This window comes from Lepisosteus platostomus, chromosome 3 (genome assembly GCF_059453375.1).
Source record: "Lepisosteus platostomus isolate fLepPlt1 chromosome 3, fLepPlt1.hap1, whole genome shotgun sequence".
In the NCBI taxonomy this organism is placed as follows: domain Eukaryota; kingdom Metazoa; phylum Chordata; class Actinopteri; order Semionotiformes; family Lepisosteidae; genus Lepisosteus; species Lepisosteus platostomus.
Genome location: NC_142613.1, coordinates 68,859,625 through 68,873,707, shown reverse-complemented (window position 1 = coordinate 68,873,707; position 14,083 = coordinate 68,859,625). Strand labels below are relative to the sequence as shown.

Genomic DNA, 14,083 nt, shown 5'->3' with positions numbered 1-14,083 from the left:
CAGTATACCTCAAGATCCTTTAGAATCTTTCGCCGTGCCTCCATTATTATTTTTTATGTATTTTTTTGAGGGAGTCAAATCACCGGAAAAAAATAACACATAGAAGACGTCTCCTTAGAGGTGAAAGCCGCCAGGTCACAGTTACTTATGGAAACTGTTATTGTGATCTTTTGCATTTTTATCAACCTGGTCCTAATACATCTATGAAGGTGATGGGGTGGGAAAAAACGATATTTTTCTCTTCATTAAATGTAATTAACCCTCCTACTCTTAACGTGCATTTCACTTCAAAGCACTCCTTGTATGTAATCGTATCCTCTCTGCGCCATTTGTGCCTCAGATTGAACTGCTCTACAGTGACAACTACTGTTCCGGGAAGGACGGTAGAGATTTATATCTGCGAGTAACAGAAGACGCAGAATAAAACAAAGTGTAAAGGGCGAACTTCTGCTGCAGCTCCGGATCTACCTGGGATTAACAGGACAGCGGACAGGGGCACAGACAGTTCCAATCAGGATAGCTGATCTTCTCTCGCGCGTAGGAGCACGCTTGACTTAGCTCCCCCGTTCTGTGCAGAACCCTTGCCTTTCCCTGGGATTGATCCTGTGCGCGCAAAGCCGTGCTCCAGTGACAACGCGCCGTGCCCTTGGCGGAGGCGAAGGGATCTTCTCGTTTTGACTCTGGGCTCGATCTGTGTTGTAGGTTTTATGGGTGGCATGCAGCGCAACCCCCCCGTGCCCCCCTATGGACCACAAGGGTCTGGGCCGCCCATGTCCCCGCACCCTTCTCCCGGAGCACAGATGCATCATGGGTTGGGCTCGTACCAGCAGGGAAGCTCCAGCAACACATACGGACCCCAGAGCGGCCAATACGGACCTCAAGGTGAGACAGTCGCCAAGGGCCGAAACCGCGCATGTCTGCAGGAGGCGTTCTTATTTTTCTTTGTACTGTGCGTGACAGTAGGTGATTGACCGCCAGACGTCACTGTCCTGTAGGGGACTGTCGGGGAGGAGATGGAGATTGGACTGAATCGCCGGTCTCATCTATGAGTCAAAGGCTTGGTCTTCCATTTCCACGGTTCTCTGTGTTGCTGAAAGGGAAGACTTTTGCTGTTTCTTTCATTCCTGCAGTGCATGTTCAGCCATTAATCCATCGGTCCCCCCCCCCCCCCCCCCAACACTTGCCAGCAACAACAGTACTGCGTGTGCCTTTCGTGATATTCTAGCAAAAATAAATGAGATCTTATTCCGAATACAAAATCATATTGGGGAGTTTTTCATTTTATGTGTCTGGTGACCGAGGGCTGACTTAAAAACCTTAAGGTATCAATTAGCATATTACAATGTTCAGCTGTTTACTTAGTGAGTAATTCAGCCCAGTTCGAGTCCGCAGCTAGCCTAACACAATGCAGGAGTTTATCAGTGCTATACGAAGCCTGACGTTCTCAGTTTCTTTTGGAGAGCAGATGCTGGGTTTCATTAGGGTGTTACTGTAGTTTTCTGCAGCACTGGATACAGTCTGCTCAGGAGCTGCTCTTGAATGTCTCTCATGGTGAGGAGAGCTGTTCAATATCGCGGTGTTACCTGAATCCATGTCTTGCTGCTTCACATCCAACCTTGTCTAGACTCTGTTACAGTGATTCTGGAGCAAAGTGACCACAGCAGCTGCAGGGTACTGAGGTAGATCACTGTGCATTGGGCCTGTAATGAAACAGTCTGTCCCCTAAGTCTTGTCCACCGTAGAGCTGTCAGACTTATTTTGCTTTAGACAGCAGATTAAAGCCATAGTTTAGACTAGTCTTTGGAATATTCATGAAATGTTTGAACTTTCAATGCTCTGCTCAGTTTTTATTGGATTAAAAAGATATATACAGTATAAGAGTGCTGTTTTCTGTGCTGAATGATAATTTCCTATCTCATTAGAAAGGGTCAGTGCTTTAGCATTGCCCTTAATCGAAGGTGATGCGTGTGACTGCCAGAGAACTTCATTAAATGCTATAAAAAAGTCTTGTGCGTGAAGATGTACATCTCATTATTGCAACCCTGGTAGCAGTCTGAATCTTTTCACGGAGAGGGGACTGTCCTAAATCATGCCATGTGTGCAGTGCATCAGCCTATGCCATGAGAGCTAGCAGCTGACTCCTTACAGTAACATCCCTCGGTCCACATGCTGTGTTGCTTAAATAAACAGCCATGTCTGCCAAACCACTCACAAGTTCCTATTATTACTGTAAACCAGTCTAACCCTCTGTGATGTTCATTCTGTCGCGGTTGCAAGAAAGAAAATGTTTTTTTAAATTGCATAGTTGAGGACGGTTGAGGTTTTATTAAGCTGTTTTCCTTATATATGGTCAGTTAAACAACATATGTGTATTTAATGCTTAGATATTTGTTATGCAGTTGCAAGAAAAAGTCTGTGAATCCTTTGGAATTACCTGGATTTCTGCAGTAATTCCTCATGAAAATGTGGTCTGATCTTCACAATAATAGACAAACACAATCTGCTTAAACTAATAACACAGAAACAGTTGTACTTCTTCTTGTCAGTACTGAGCACGTCGTTTAAACATTCACAGTCTAAGCTGGAAAACGTCTGTGAACCTCTAGGCTAATGACTTCCCCAAAAGCTAATTGGAGTCAGGCGTTCCAATCAATGAGATGAGATAGGAGGTGTGGGCTGGAGGTGCCCTGCCCTATAAAAAAGACACACAAAGGTTGGTTTCTGACAGCGTCTGCTCTTCTCAAGAAAGAGCTGTTCATGTGAACCATGCCCCGAAACAAAACAAATATCCGAGGACCTTAGATGAAGAACTGTAGAGATGCATAAAGCTGGAAAAGGCTACATTTCTGAAGGCCTGGGTGTTCATCAATCCACAGTAAGACAAATTGTGTACAAATGGAGGAAATGCAATACTGCTGCTACTCTCCCTAGGAGTGGACGTCCTGCAAAGATCAGGGCAAGAGCGCAGCGTGCAATGCTGAAGGAGGTGAAAAAGAACCCCAGGGTAACGGCAAAGTACCTGCAGAAATCTCTTGAACTTGCCCAAGCCTCTGTTTATGTGTCCACTATAAGAACAACACTGAACAAGAATGGTGTTGATGGAAGCACACCACGATGGAAATCGCTGCTCTCCAAAAGAAACATTGCTGCACGTCTCAAGTTTGCAAAAGACCACCTGGATGGTCCACAGTGCTTCTGGGACAATGTTAGGTGGACGGATGAGACCCACGTGCAACGCTATGTTTGGAGGAAAAAAACTGCACACCAACACCAAAACCTCATCCCAACTGTGAAGCAAGGCAGATGGAGCATCATGGTTTGGGGCTGCTTTGCTGCCTCAGGGCCTGGACAGCTTGCTATCATTGAGGGAACGATGAATTCAGAATTGTATCAAAATGTTTTCCAGCAGAATGTCAGGGTAGCGGTCCGTCACCTGAAGCTTAATAGAAGTTGGATGATGCAACAAGACAATGACCCGAAACACAGGAGTAAATCAACAACCCAATGGCTTAAACAGAATAAAATTAGTGTTCTGGAATGGCCAAGTCAGAGTCCAGACCTCAACCCAACTGAGATGCTGTGGAATGACCTGAAGAGAGCTGTTCACGCAAGGAATCCCAGAAATATCAGTGAACTGAAACAGTTTTATAAGGAGGAATGGTCTAAAATTCCTTCTAACCGTTGTGCGAGTCTCATCAGCAGCTACAGGAAACGTTTGGAGGGGGTTATTGCTGTTAAAGGAGGTTCTACCAGTTACTAAATAAAAGGGTTCACATACTTTTTTCCAGCCTGGACTGTGAATGTTTAAACGATGTGTTCAATATTGACAAGAAGAAGTACAATGGTTTCTGTGTTATTTGTATAAGCAGATTGTGTTTGTCTGTTATTGTGGCTTAGTGGAAGATCAGACCACATTTTTATGAGTCATTAATGCAGAAATCCAGGTAATTCCAAAGGGTTCACAAACTTTTTCTTGCAACTGTATGCACAGACCTGCACGAGATATTATCCACACAGCTTGTTGCTGTTCAGTGTTAATTTTGCGAGGGTTTTATAACGGTGTCTTCGCTTCCAAGATAAATAGCCAGTTGGGACTGATTTCTTTTTAAAAGATCAGTGCTGATGTGTGAGATCTGTCTGCAACACTCAGAATGCATTTTGATCACTCTTTGTGTCCAAGCTAAAGTGCAGACAACAGCTTCAGAACTCGTGATTAAGTGCAAGAAACAAATCACGCTGTACACTTTATGTCTGTGTTTTTTTTTTTCCCTTCCTGTCTTTGTGGTTTAATGGATATGTTTCCCAGGAAGGTAAAAATTCGAATGTTTTGTTCTGTTAATGTTACTATAAGATGGCACTGAATAGCAAACCTTAAATGTACCGTAAGTGTCACTTCCAATTCAGGTGCTGCTCAAAGCTGAAGAAACAAGTGAGGAAAGTAGCCGATCGGATGGCGGGCAGGCGGGGGGGGCGTGGAACACCCTCGCTGTCCTGTGTCTTTCACTCAGGGCCAGGGCTCGGCCGCGTCTCCGGCTCAGCTGATGCTAGCTGGCTAGGCAGCTGTTCCACTTATTGTGCTTAATGACGGCTCCATCTGTTTTCTGTCTGCTCTCATGCCAACAAATTACTAAACTATTAAACCAACATGGAAACTCCGGTGCGCTCCCACGTTCCTGCTCTTTCTCCTGGTGATTTTCCTGGCTCTTTCCGTTTTTGTGCTGTGAGGTGCAGGTGAGGCCTCACACATGCACTCAGCCCTGTACCGGTCTGATCCGAATTATGAATCCAGTACAGGAAAACAGAACACGGGCGTTTTTTTTTAAAATTTTCACTTCACTCAGGAATGATTTCCAGAGGACAGCTGAGAAAGTTTTTGTTTTCGCGAATTCCCCATGCTCAGGGAGATATTAAGGATCTTTGAAATGTTTTTACACCCTTCTCATGATCTGTGCCTTCATTACACTTTATCTTTGAGTCGTTTTAAAGTTCCTTGGTCTTCATGGTTGAATGCTTTAAACTCACTACATGAGGAACCTTACAGCGATAGGTGTACTTATTTGGGAATCGTGTGAACTAGTATTATTGCATTGAGTGGCTCATTTAGGTCATTTTGTACAAATTTAGGTGTGCAATAGCGAAGGATTTGAATACATATGCAAACGTGATTTTTCATTTTTTCCTCTCATCGCAATTCTTTTTATATCTTTGCTTTGTTGTTTTTTACTTTGTTAGTGAAGAGTGGACAGTGTATTTAACAACGAGTAATTGCTACTTCACAGTGTCACAACTCCAAACTTTAAAGCAACAAAATGTGAGAACCGGGCAAAGGTGGGAATACTTGTGCCAGGCACAGTATGCACTGTGCAGTGGTATGGAGGTGATCGTTCTGCTGCAGTGCTATTGAGATGAATTCTGGTTCTTCAAGCAAGCGAACGAATAATAAAACAAATGGTGGTGTGTCTGCAAAGACTGTTATTTAACATTACACTTAAATTTGATGCCTATTACCCTGTATAATTTCTAACCTTTTAAATATCACACTTTACTTCAGTGTGATCCTGCCTGGTTCTGCTTGTAGAGTAGTACTCCTGAGCTTTGTGTAGCAGAGAATGAAAGCTTTTGGAAATAAAATAAGAGGGCTATACAGGTGTTAAGCCACATGCATCTTTGCATGATTACAGATCAGAGTCGTCTTTAATGGTGTCCTACAAAACAGCCTTTGAAAACTTGAAAACCTTATACTTATTATTGTTAACAAAGCTTTACGTTTTTTCTTGCCAAATATGCTTGTTGGTCCATGCTGAAATTGAACGTTCTGTTCAGCCTGACAGCGAATTACTGATTGTGAAGGGCAATGAAAGCCTGAACATTTGAGAGCTGTGCTGTGCACGGGGACAGGCATCAATTCTTCAGAAGAGATTCGCAGGTATAGGGTGATCTTCACTGTTGCGGGCCCAGGGGTGATCTGGGAACAGTTTATCGCCATGGTGACGGACCGACGGACACTGAACAGTCATGCTCATAAAAACACGTTCACCTGGACCCTGAATCCCACGTCATCGTCACATGATTCGTCGCCGGCAGATTGAGTAAGAGGCGTTTTTATGTGAATGTAATCTCTTTCCATTGTTAACAATGTCCATTGTAGCCTGTCGTGTTTTTTCTTGACCTGTAGTACCTGTAGTATCCCGATCAGCAGTGTGTGTGATTCTTTTCGTTTTGTTAGCCTTACAAGTATCTTCTTGCTTCATGCTGAAAGGGAAAACTGCAGCACTGTTTTTATACTTTGGGGTGAGAAGGAATCAGCATCGATGGATGCGTTTCAAACCGCAAAGAAAGTCAGATGTACACAGTAACTTGTAAAACCTCCAATTTACATCAGAAAGTGCCTAAATTTCCCGTTATGAGCAGCACCATATTCTGCCAAAGAGAACCAGGCAGTCAGACGTCCGGTGAGGTGTTGCGGCCCTATTACACTGTAAGCAGGCTTGTGAATACAACTCTTTGAATCCAGCTGTCAGAGGGCGCTCCTACTCTGTCCTGTCCTTTGTTTCCTGTGCTTTGCTGTCCTTCCGGTGTCTCTCTCTCTCTGGGGCTATATATTTCTGGGTCACTGATTTACCTTCGCTCAGCACTGACATTCGGATGTCCTGAGACCCGCCTAGCATCCAGGCCGCCCCACGTCCGCTGCCTGAGGGCATTGGTTTCTATACGACTCCTGAACTGCTGAGCCCGGGCTTATCCCCCGTTCAGCCGCTACGCGTAGGGTCTTTTTGCGCTCTCCTGCCTCTCCACGGTTCGTCCCTTCCGACATCCGTGACACCAACAGAAATATTGCTTTTGACTTCGAGACGGTCTTGCCGCCAAAACTACTTGCTTGTTAACTCTGCATTTAGATCACGTTGGAACACTTCTGTGGTCAAATGTCTGCTGCACAACCTGTACTTATTCTCTCATTCCTCACATTACATCAGTCATTACAGTGACTAGCGAGCAGGAAGTGCTACATCACTTCATGATCGCGGAATCTCCTGCTCTGGCCCGTGGTGAGATCAGGGGTTTGCGACAACATTGCGACTGTACAGTACTTTCACAAAGTTCACGATTTTGTGCTTAATTTGAAATTTGTAAAATTTTGCGATAATGTCAATGAATTTATTTTGTTGCTGAGATTGAATAACTGGTCTGAGACATAGAGACTACGGTTCCCCTTTTAGTATCAGCAAGTGAAGCTGAAAATGGAAATGCTTGAATAGGTAGGTGGAGCAGTCTTGTTTAAAATTGCTGTAATTGGCTAATCCTGCACAAGTGGGAGGAGTGTCGTGTTTGAATGTGTTGTAATTGGCTAAACCTGAACAAGTGGGAGGAGCATTGTTTAAATTTACATAGAAAGGACAGGATGTCCAGCCTCCATTGCTAGAAATATTTTGAATTTTTGTGTTGAAGAAAACACAAAAACGAGAGGAGGCTGTTGGGACCCATGTTGCTCGTTTTGTTCCCAGTTGCCTGTGGTGTCAAGAGCCCCATCTATTTCTTTCTTGAAGGACCCCAGTGAATCTTTTTTCAAAAACTCGCTTCGCATTCAGTTCCAGTCAGTTAACATTTTCGCCCCGCTTGTCCTTGTTTGCCTGTTTTTCTCGAAGCAGTCTGCTAATTTAAACAAGGCCGGAGGCCAGAAGCACCGCGTTCTCCTTGTATCCCAGTTCTCGGCAGCGGAGCAAATGGATGACTGAGGCAGGACTGTGAGAAGGTGATCCACTCTGCTGAGTAGGACGCTTTCTAATGTGTTTGGTTACAGTCATCCTTTCCTCGGGAGTCAGGGGATTTAACATAGCTTTGGAATGCGTAGCCATGCTGTGAATTTCCATGTAATTGGTAAGGCTCAGCAGTCCAGTCAAGTGCGGCACTGCTATAAATACTTAGCCCAATGGCAAGTGTGCCGCCCTTGTGAAGACAGCTCTGCGAATAACTACAGGGCGGGGAAAAAATCAACTTTCTCAGCCCTTTTTTCCTGGTCAGTTTTATGTGCTATTTATGGATCTTACGTAAGGACCTCCTAAAACTTCAAGATTATAAGCGCTTTTTTTTTTAAGCTCGTACGGTTTGGCAGTTTGAGGAGCATGGGTCTGCACCCAGTGTTTAACGTATCCACCTTTCCACAGCCCGGAGACACCGGGGAGGGTTACAGATGAGATGCTACTGCAGCAACAAATCAAAAAATAGCTCTTAGTTTGAGAGGAGGGTGTGTTAGACTCCAAACAAGTCTTTAACCCACAGATACTGATGGCATCTCCAAGGGAAACAGTTTCCGCTGCATGAAGGCCTCTCTCTTACACTGGTGTGCTGTTTTTTGTTTCACTGTAGTGTAAAAGTCCTCCTGGAACTCTCTCCTCTTCAGATGAGGAACCACCTGAGCCTGAAACAGAACAAACAGGTTCATTCTAAAGTACGATTTGACAGCTCAGCTACTTGATACGTATTTTCACATCTCAGCCAGGGAAGAATTGGCTTCTGAACCACAAAAAAAAACAAACAATCATTTCATGGAAACACTTCCTCTTTAGAAGAGGGTGGAAATGTGTAAAGTTTTGCATTAACTTTTGGGGACAAATGAAGAAAAATTAACTGAGGGGCGAAATGGAACAGAAAAATTAGGGTGGAAGACGGCACCGTTGTATGTGGTACTTTATTCTTACAGTAGTGTTTGAAATGCACAACAACAGATAATACAGATATTCTGTAATGGTCAGAGCGTAAAACAACGAGATGTCCAAAACAACTTTGGATTACAGTTTTTAATTGGCAGTTGGAAAGTTGCAATTCCCTGTGCATAAAGTGGAAATCTCAATAAATGCTGTTTATGTATTTGCAGCTTTAGGGTTTGTATTCCATTTTTGTGTTTCAAAACGCTTATGTCTTTTCACATATGTAAGATAATCAGATAAGCTCTTAGCATCTAGAGAATGGAGCCGCGAGGAGTTAACCAGCCCTGGTACTGTACACACAGGTGCTGAAGGTGATGCTGCTCTTTATATCCACTCTGTTAGCTGTCACCTGTTTGACCTGAGAATGATACATTTGGCAGGAACAGCAACGTTTCAAAGGAGTTATTTTTTGAAAACCTAAATTTGAAGGTCGGATTTTGACTTACAGTGTAGGTGCTGTGGAATATCTTTCCACTTATGCCACACACAGAAAGTATTTCCATTTCTGGAGTCAGTATTTTTGTTCAGATGATTGCATTTCCACTTCTCACTTATGAATAAGTGGAAAACCCTTAGTGGCTTAAAGACACTTGATCCCCTTTGCCAGACGTGTACGTTAGGGCATTATAGTCTGATCCTGATTAAAGTGTTCTTAATCACATCACAATAAGTAAAATTCTCCCTTTTATGAGAGGAATTCCTTTTTTCACCATTAGCAGATTGCATGGAATTGAAGCTAGTTAAAAAAGGAAGCCATTCAGCCTGTCTCGCCCATTTGGTGATTAATCTGAGAATCCCATCCAGCTGGTTTTATCAAGGACGTAAGGGTATCGGCTTCAATTACGTATAGTTGGGAAGCTTGTTCCTGTCTCCAACAACCTTTTGTGCAACAAAGCGTCTCCTGTTCTTGGTTTCAAATGCGATTCTATGTGGTTTCCACTTGTGTCCTTTATATATAAAGTTCACAGGCTTAATTTTATTTTCATTGTTTCACATCAAACTGACGAGACCCTCACTTTTTTTTGTGAAGTTTAGGATTTAGCCACCCTCTTGTGCTTTCTTTATCAGCAGCCCACTGCAGGTCTTGGGGGGGGGGGTCAGATCAAATTAAATAAGCTTCTGTACCTGTTTTGATGTGAACAAATAAGTCTCTCTTGCATTCAGAGAGCCGTGAAAACATAGTGCTCGCTGTCGTTTTCTGGATTAAGTTGTTTGAGCACCATTTATCACGATGCAAACAGTGGCAGAACAGTCACAAAGTGCCGAGATGGGGCGTCGTGTGAAAACCTTTAAACGACTTTTTGCGTGTGATGCAAAAAAATAAATTAACATTTAGCTTTTGAAATAGTCCCACAGGACTTTTTTTGCTCTGTAAAAATGAGCTGCTGATTCCATCGTCTTGTTTTCCTTCTTCGTCGTCTAGGTAACTACCCAAGGCCGCCCAGCTACGGGGGCACGCCCAGCGCTAACTACAGCGGCCCGGGCCCCGGCCTGAGCAACAGCCTGGGGATGAACGCCAGCAGCCCGATGCACGGACAGGGCCCGGGCCAGCCCTGCGGCTCCATGCCCATGGGGCGGGCGCCAGGCTCGGGGATGTCCGGGCGCCCTTACTCGGGCGGCATGAGCAACATGGCTCCCAGCTCTCCCAGCATGCCTCAGCCCACGGGCCCCGGGATGGGGCCGCCTCTGCCCAGCGTCAACCGCAAAGCGCAGGAGGCAGCCGCCGCCGTGATGCAGGCCGCCGCCAACTCCGCCCAGAGCAGGTCAGCGCCGCCGCGTGCCTGGAGATGGGAGGGGGGGGGTCAGCAGAGTTGCCTGGTTTGCTCAAATTAGTCTTGTGCTTTAAAAAACGAAATACTGGATAGTTGCATCTACTGTTAGCATTATGTACAGAAGTGTGGATAGAAAATGTTGTTTTAGCTCAGTTGTTAGAAGAGTTATCAGCATTGAGAATATTTATTGGGAATCTCAGAGTATTGAGATTGTGTCTCTCAGTAACAATATTTAGGATAGTCGAGGCAATGGTGACACCAAACTTTTATTGCAATGTGGAGGGTCAACAGAGTTGCCTGGTTTGCTCAAATTAGTCTTGTGCTGCTTTGCTGTAGTTCGTAGTTCTTCTGGAACGACGACACACGATAGGGTGAATCAAAGTTTGGGAAAGTGGGGGAGTGGGTGCCGGGGGTGGAGGTAGGGGTAGGGTTTATCGTCCATGAAGCCATTTGCTTTCTGACATGCTCAGTAATTACTGGGAAGGCCTCTTCGAAGGGCAGCGATGGGAATCAACTTCAGAAGCTCACTCTAATTTGGAGCAGAACCTCCTGTCACGTGTCTGCTTGGATGGGTTTGAAAGGAGAATGGGCAAAAGGCAAATAAAGGCTGCCACCCAGAGCTGACCAGATTGGCGTCGGATCCATTCGTTCCCTGGCCAAGTGGCTGAAAATAAATTTGTGAATGTTCTGGTTTGAGGCTAAGAAGTTGTCGGGAGAATCTGGACTTCCTGGAGACGTATGAGCTGGAGAGTATTTTCTTTTTGTCTCATGTGTGAATGTTTTCATGAGAGAAACAAATGAGGCAGAGCCAGTAAGGACTGTTGGAGTGAAATGGACTGGGGAAACTCTTCTCCACGCATGATGTCCCAGGACAGCTGTGTTATGACCACAAGTTCCCCCAGCTGGGCGATTCTGGGGTATTACTAATAAGGCTGAGTCTATTGGTCTGGTGGGGCCATATGTGTCTTAAAAAAACATAACTTTGTGGTTATGATACAGTGTTTTAATCCCTGTGGTTGATTACTTTATTCAAGTGGCTTCTCCAAACTAAATAAGCAGACACTAGATCATCTCTAAGGTATGCAAACAATTGGGGTTGACAACTGGTTCACTTGATACTGTTTGGGGAGGAGGGTGAGAAACAAGTTCCTTAGCCACCTCTGCTCAAGGGGACTTTGTGGGGTTCTTTAGGAATCGGCTTCTCGGGATTCCTGGGCTCGTTAAGGTGCTGTCAACGAAATGAACGGCCAAGCTGAGGTTCTTCCTGTCTTTCGAAGACCCTGCTCGTCTTCCGGTTTATCAGTGATACCTCCAGGTTCCCGAGCACTCATTCATCCTAGTGGCATTTCTGAATGTCATGGTCAGTTAGCTCCTTCAGGTTGTGGGTTGTCAGTACTGTCCACCAGTGGCTTATGGTTTTGGCTGTGGAAAAGCAGAGTGAGGCAGTTTGAGTGTCAATATCCAGAACTGCCCTGTTGCAATCCCAGCTTAGAAACCACTCAGTGGATCATGTTATAATGACTATTATTTTTTCCGAAATGAACAAAAAAATACTTGAACCCAGCAGAATTAAATAATCCTCATATAGGAAGACCATAATCAGATCGATTTACTTCCCCAGCAAAACGAATGAAATGTTAAAATACTGTATTTTCTGTGGCTAAAAAAGTACCTCAAATTCAGGCTGCAGCTTGAAAAATATTGCACGTTCAAGAGGTTATGATGGAAGCTGAACTTGTCAAGTTTAAAAAATCCAACTCCAGAAGTGTCAGAATGGCCTTTTAAAAAACAAAGGGTGTATTGTCTTTGATTATATGGTAGTCAAATTATTTCAAATGCTGCTGAAATTATATAATATAGTTTAAAAAACTAAATACTGGATAGTTGCATCTACTGTTAGCATTATGTGCAGAAGTGTGGATAGAAAATGTTGTTTCAGCTCAGTTGTTAGAAGAGTTATCAGCATTGAGAATATTTATTGGGAATCTCAGAGTATTGAGATTATGTATCTCAGTAACAATATTTAGGATAGTCAAGGTAATAGTGACACCAAACTTTTATTACATTGTGGAGGTTCTGCAAATTAGTTTGCTTGTGTTATGTTCTTTTTCTGTGATTAAACCAGTTTTAGCCAACCTTGGTTCCTAGATTTCGTGTCTTTACAGGACTTTGAACCTTCCAATACCTACTGTAGAGTGCTGAACTGATCCTCAATTACTCAATTCACAGAGAACTCTTCGATGATGATGATGATTAATATTATATTGATACAACCTTAACCATTTATTTCGTATATGTATCATGTATGTATTGAATAATAATTGATGTGGGATAAAAATCTACTAATGCTTTTATCAGCATTCATTAGTAATATTTCTTTTGTTTCCAGCTGGAGCTGTTTAAAAATCGATTTTTTATTTCAGTTCTGGCAATATTGCATTCTGTTTACATTTAGCTGTCACTGTGATGTGGCATACAAGGCACAAATGTTTCAATTAATTGAGTTAACCCCTAGCTAATTTCTAGATTTATTCTGTAAGGTCAGAAGAAAAGCATTTACAGCAATTGGATAAAAGCTTGTTGATTCAGATCTAAATTTTTATAATGACATCTATGGCATTAAATCCAGTAGGCCTGATCTATTGTAAGGCATAAGCAGTACTGGACCTATGTATGTAGACATGTATCGCATGCACACTGGCACACAGTGCTGTAAATGAGAGGTCTGTGTTTTCGATTCTGTGGTTTGCATGAGAACGAATTCTAGTAAAGCATCAACAGCGCTGTCATTTACCTTGTCCGGTTTGTATAATGAGATTAACGACCATCACACTGCAGCTGATGACTGCTGGAGTTCCAGTACACAAGCAGCTATTAGGAAACAGGATGTTTGTGCTGCAGTAAATGGATAATCACAAGTACAAAGGGAGGCAGTCTTTCACTGGAAGTGTAGACTAATATCCTCTTGGTGAACTGCGGTAAAACAGTTACTGCGGTAAAAGAACAGGTTGAAAAAAAGTATTTCTTCAAAGAGCCCTTGCTTGTTCCAGTAAGTTAGCAGAAGTGCCAGTGAGCTGTTGACGTTGCGCCCTGGGCTGCTCAGGCCCGGGGATTCTGGGAAACGCTGGCACAGACGAGCCTGCACGTTCCTGCTGAATCTGCAGAAGAACTTTTAAATAGATGTGTGTATCGTGAATAATCCCGAATGCTGTGCTTAGTGCTTGTGAATGTTCTGAATTCAGTTAAAAATGCGAGGACGTGAACTACTTTTTTTGTCACTGCCGAGTAAGAAAGGAGCCTTGAGGAAACCCTTCAGAAGGGTTTAACGGGAGGTGAGGTCACCCAGGTGGTGTTTGATTGAAATCTCAGGCACAGGCCAGGTTGCGCAGACATAATGCAGCAACAGATGTGGAATCATTTCTCATTTCTAAACCTGTGATGTTTGAGAATCGCAAAATTTACACTGAGGTTAAAAAAAGAAGAAAAAAAAACATTTCATGCAGCCTTTGCATGGTTAAACAGATTTTAAAAATGGCTAACTGTGCACAAAATAACCTCCTAACTGCAAGGAGGGCACTTCTGAAGACCCTTGCGAATCGTAAGTCT

The 14,083-nt window shown here is 43.6% G+C and overlaps 1 protein-coding gene across 5 annotated transcripts in view; it reads left to right on the top strand.

The window, feature by feature from the left end:
• arid1b (AT-rich interaction domain 1B) overlaps window positions 1–14,083 on the top strand; it is a 238,150-nt gene that overhangs the window by 173,967 nt on the left and 50,100 nt on the right. For 4 of the 5 annotated variants that reach the window (XM_088626617.1, XM_088626616.1, XM_088626615.1 and 1 more), the window contains 2 exons: window positions 703–882; window positions 10,129–10,468. In XM_088626617.1, coding sequence (XP_088482743.1) covers window positions 703–882; window positions 10,129–10,468 — 520 coding nt within the window. The remainder of the gene's footprint in view (window positions 1–702; window positions 883–10,128; window positions 10,469–14,083) is intronic. The other variant, XM_088626619.1, reaches the window with a different exon arrangement.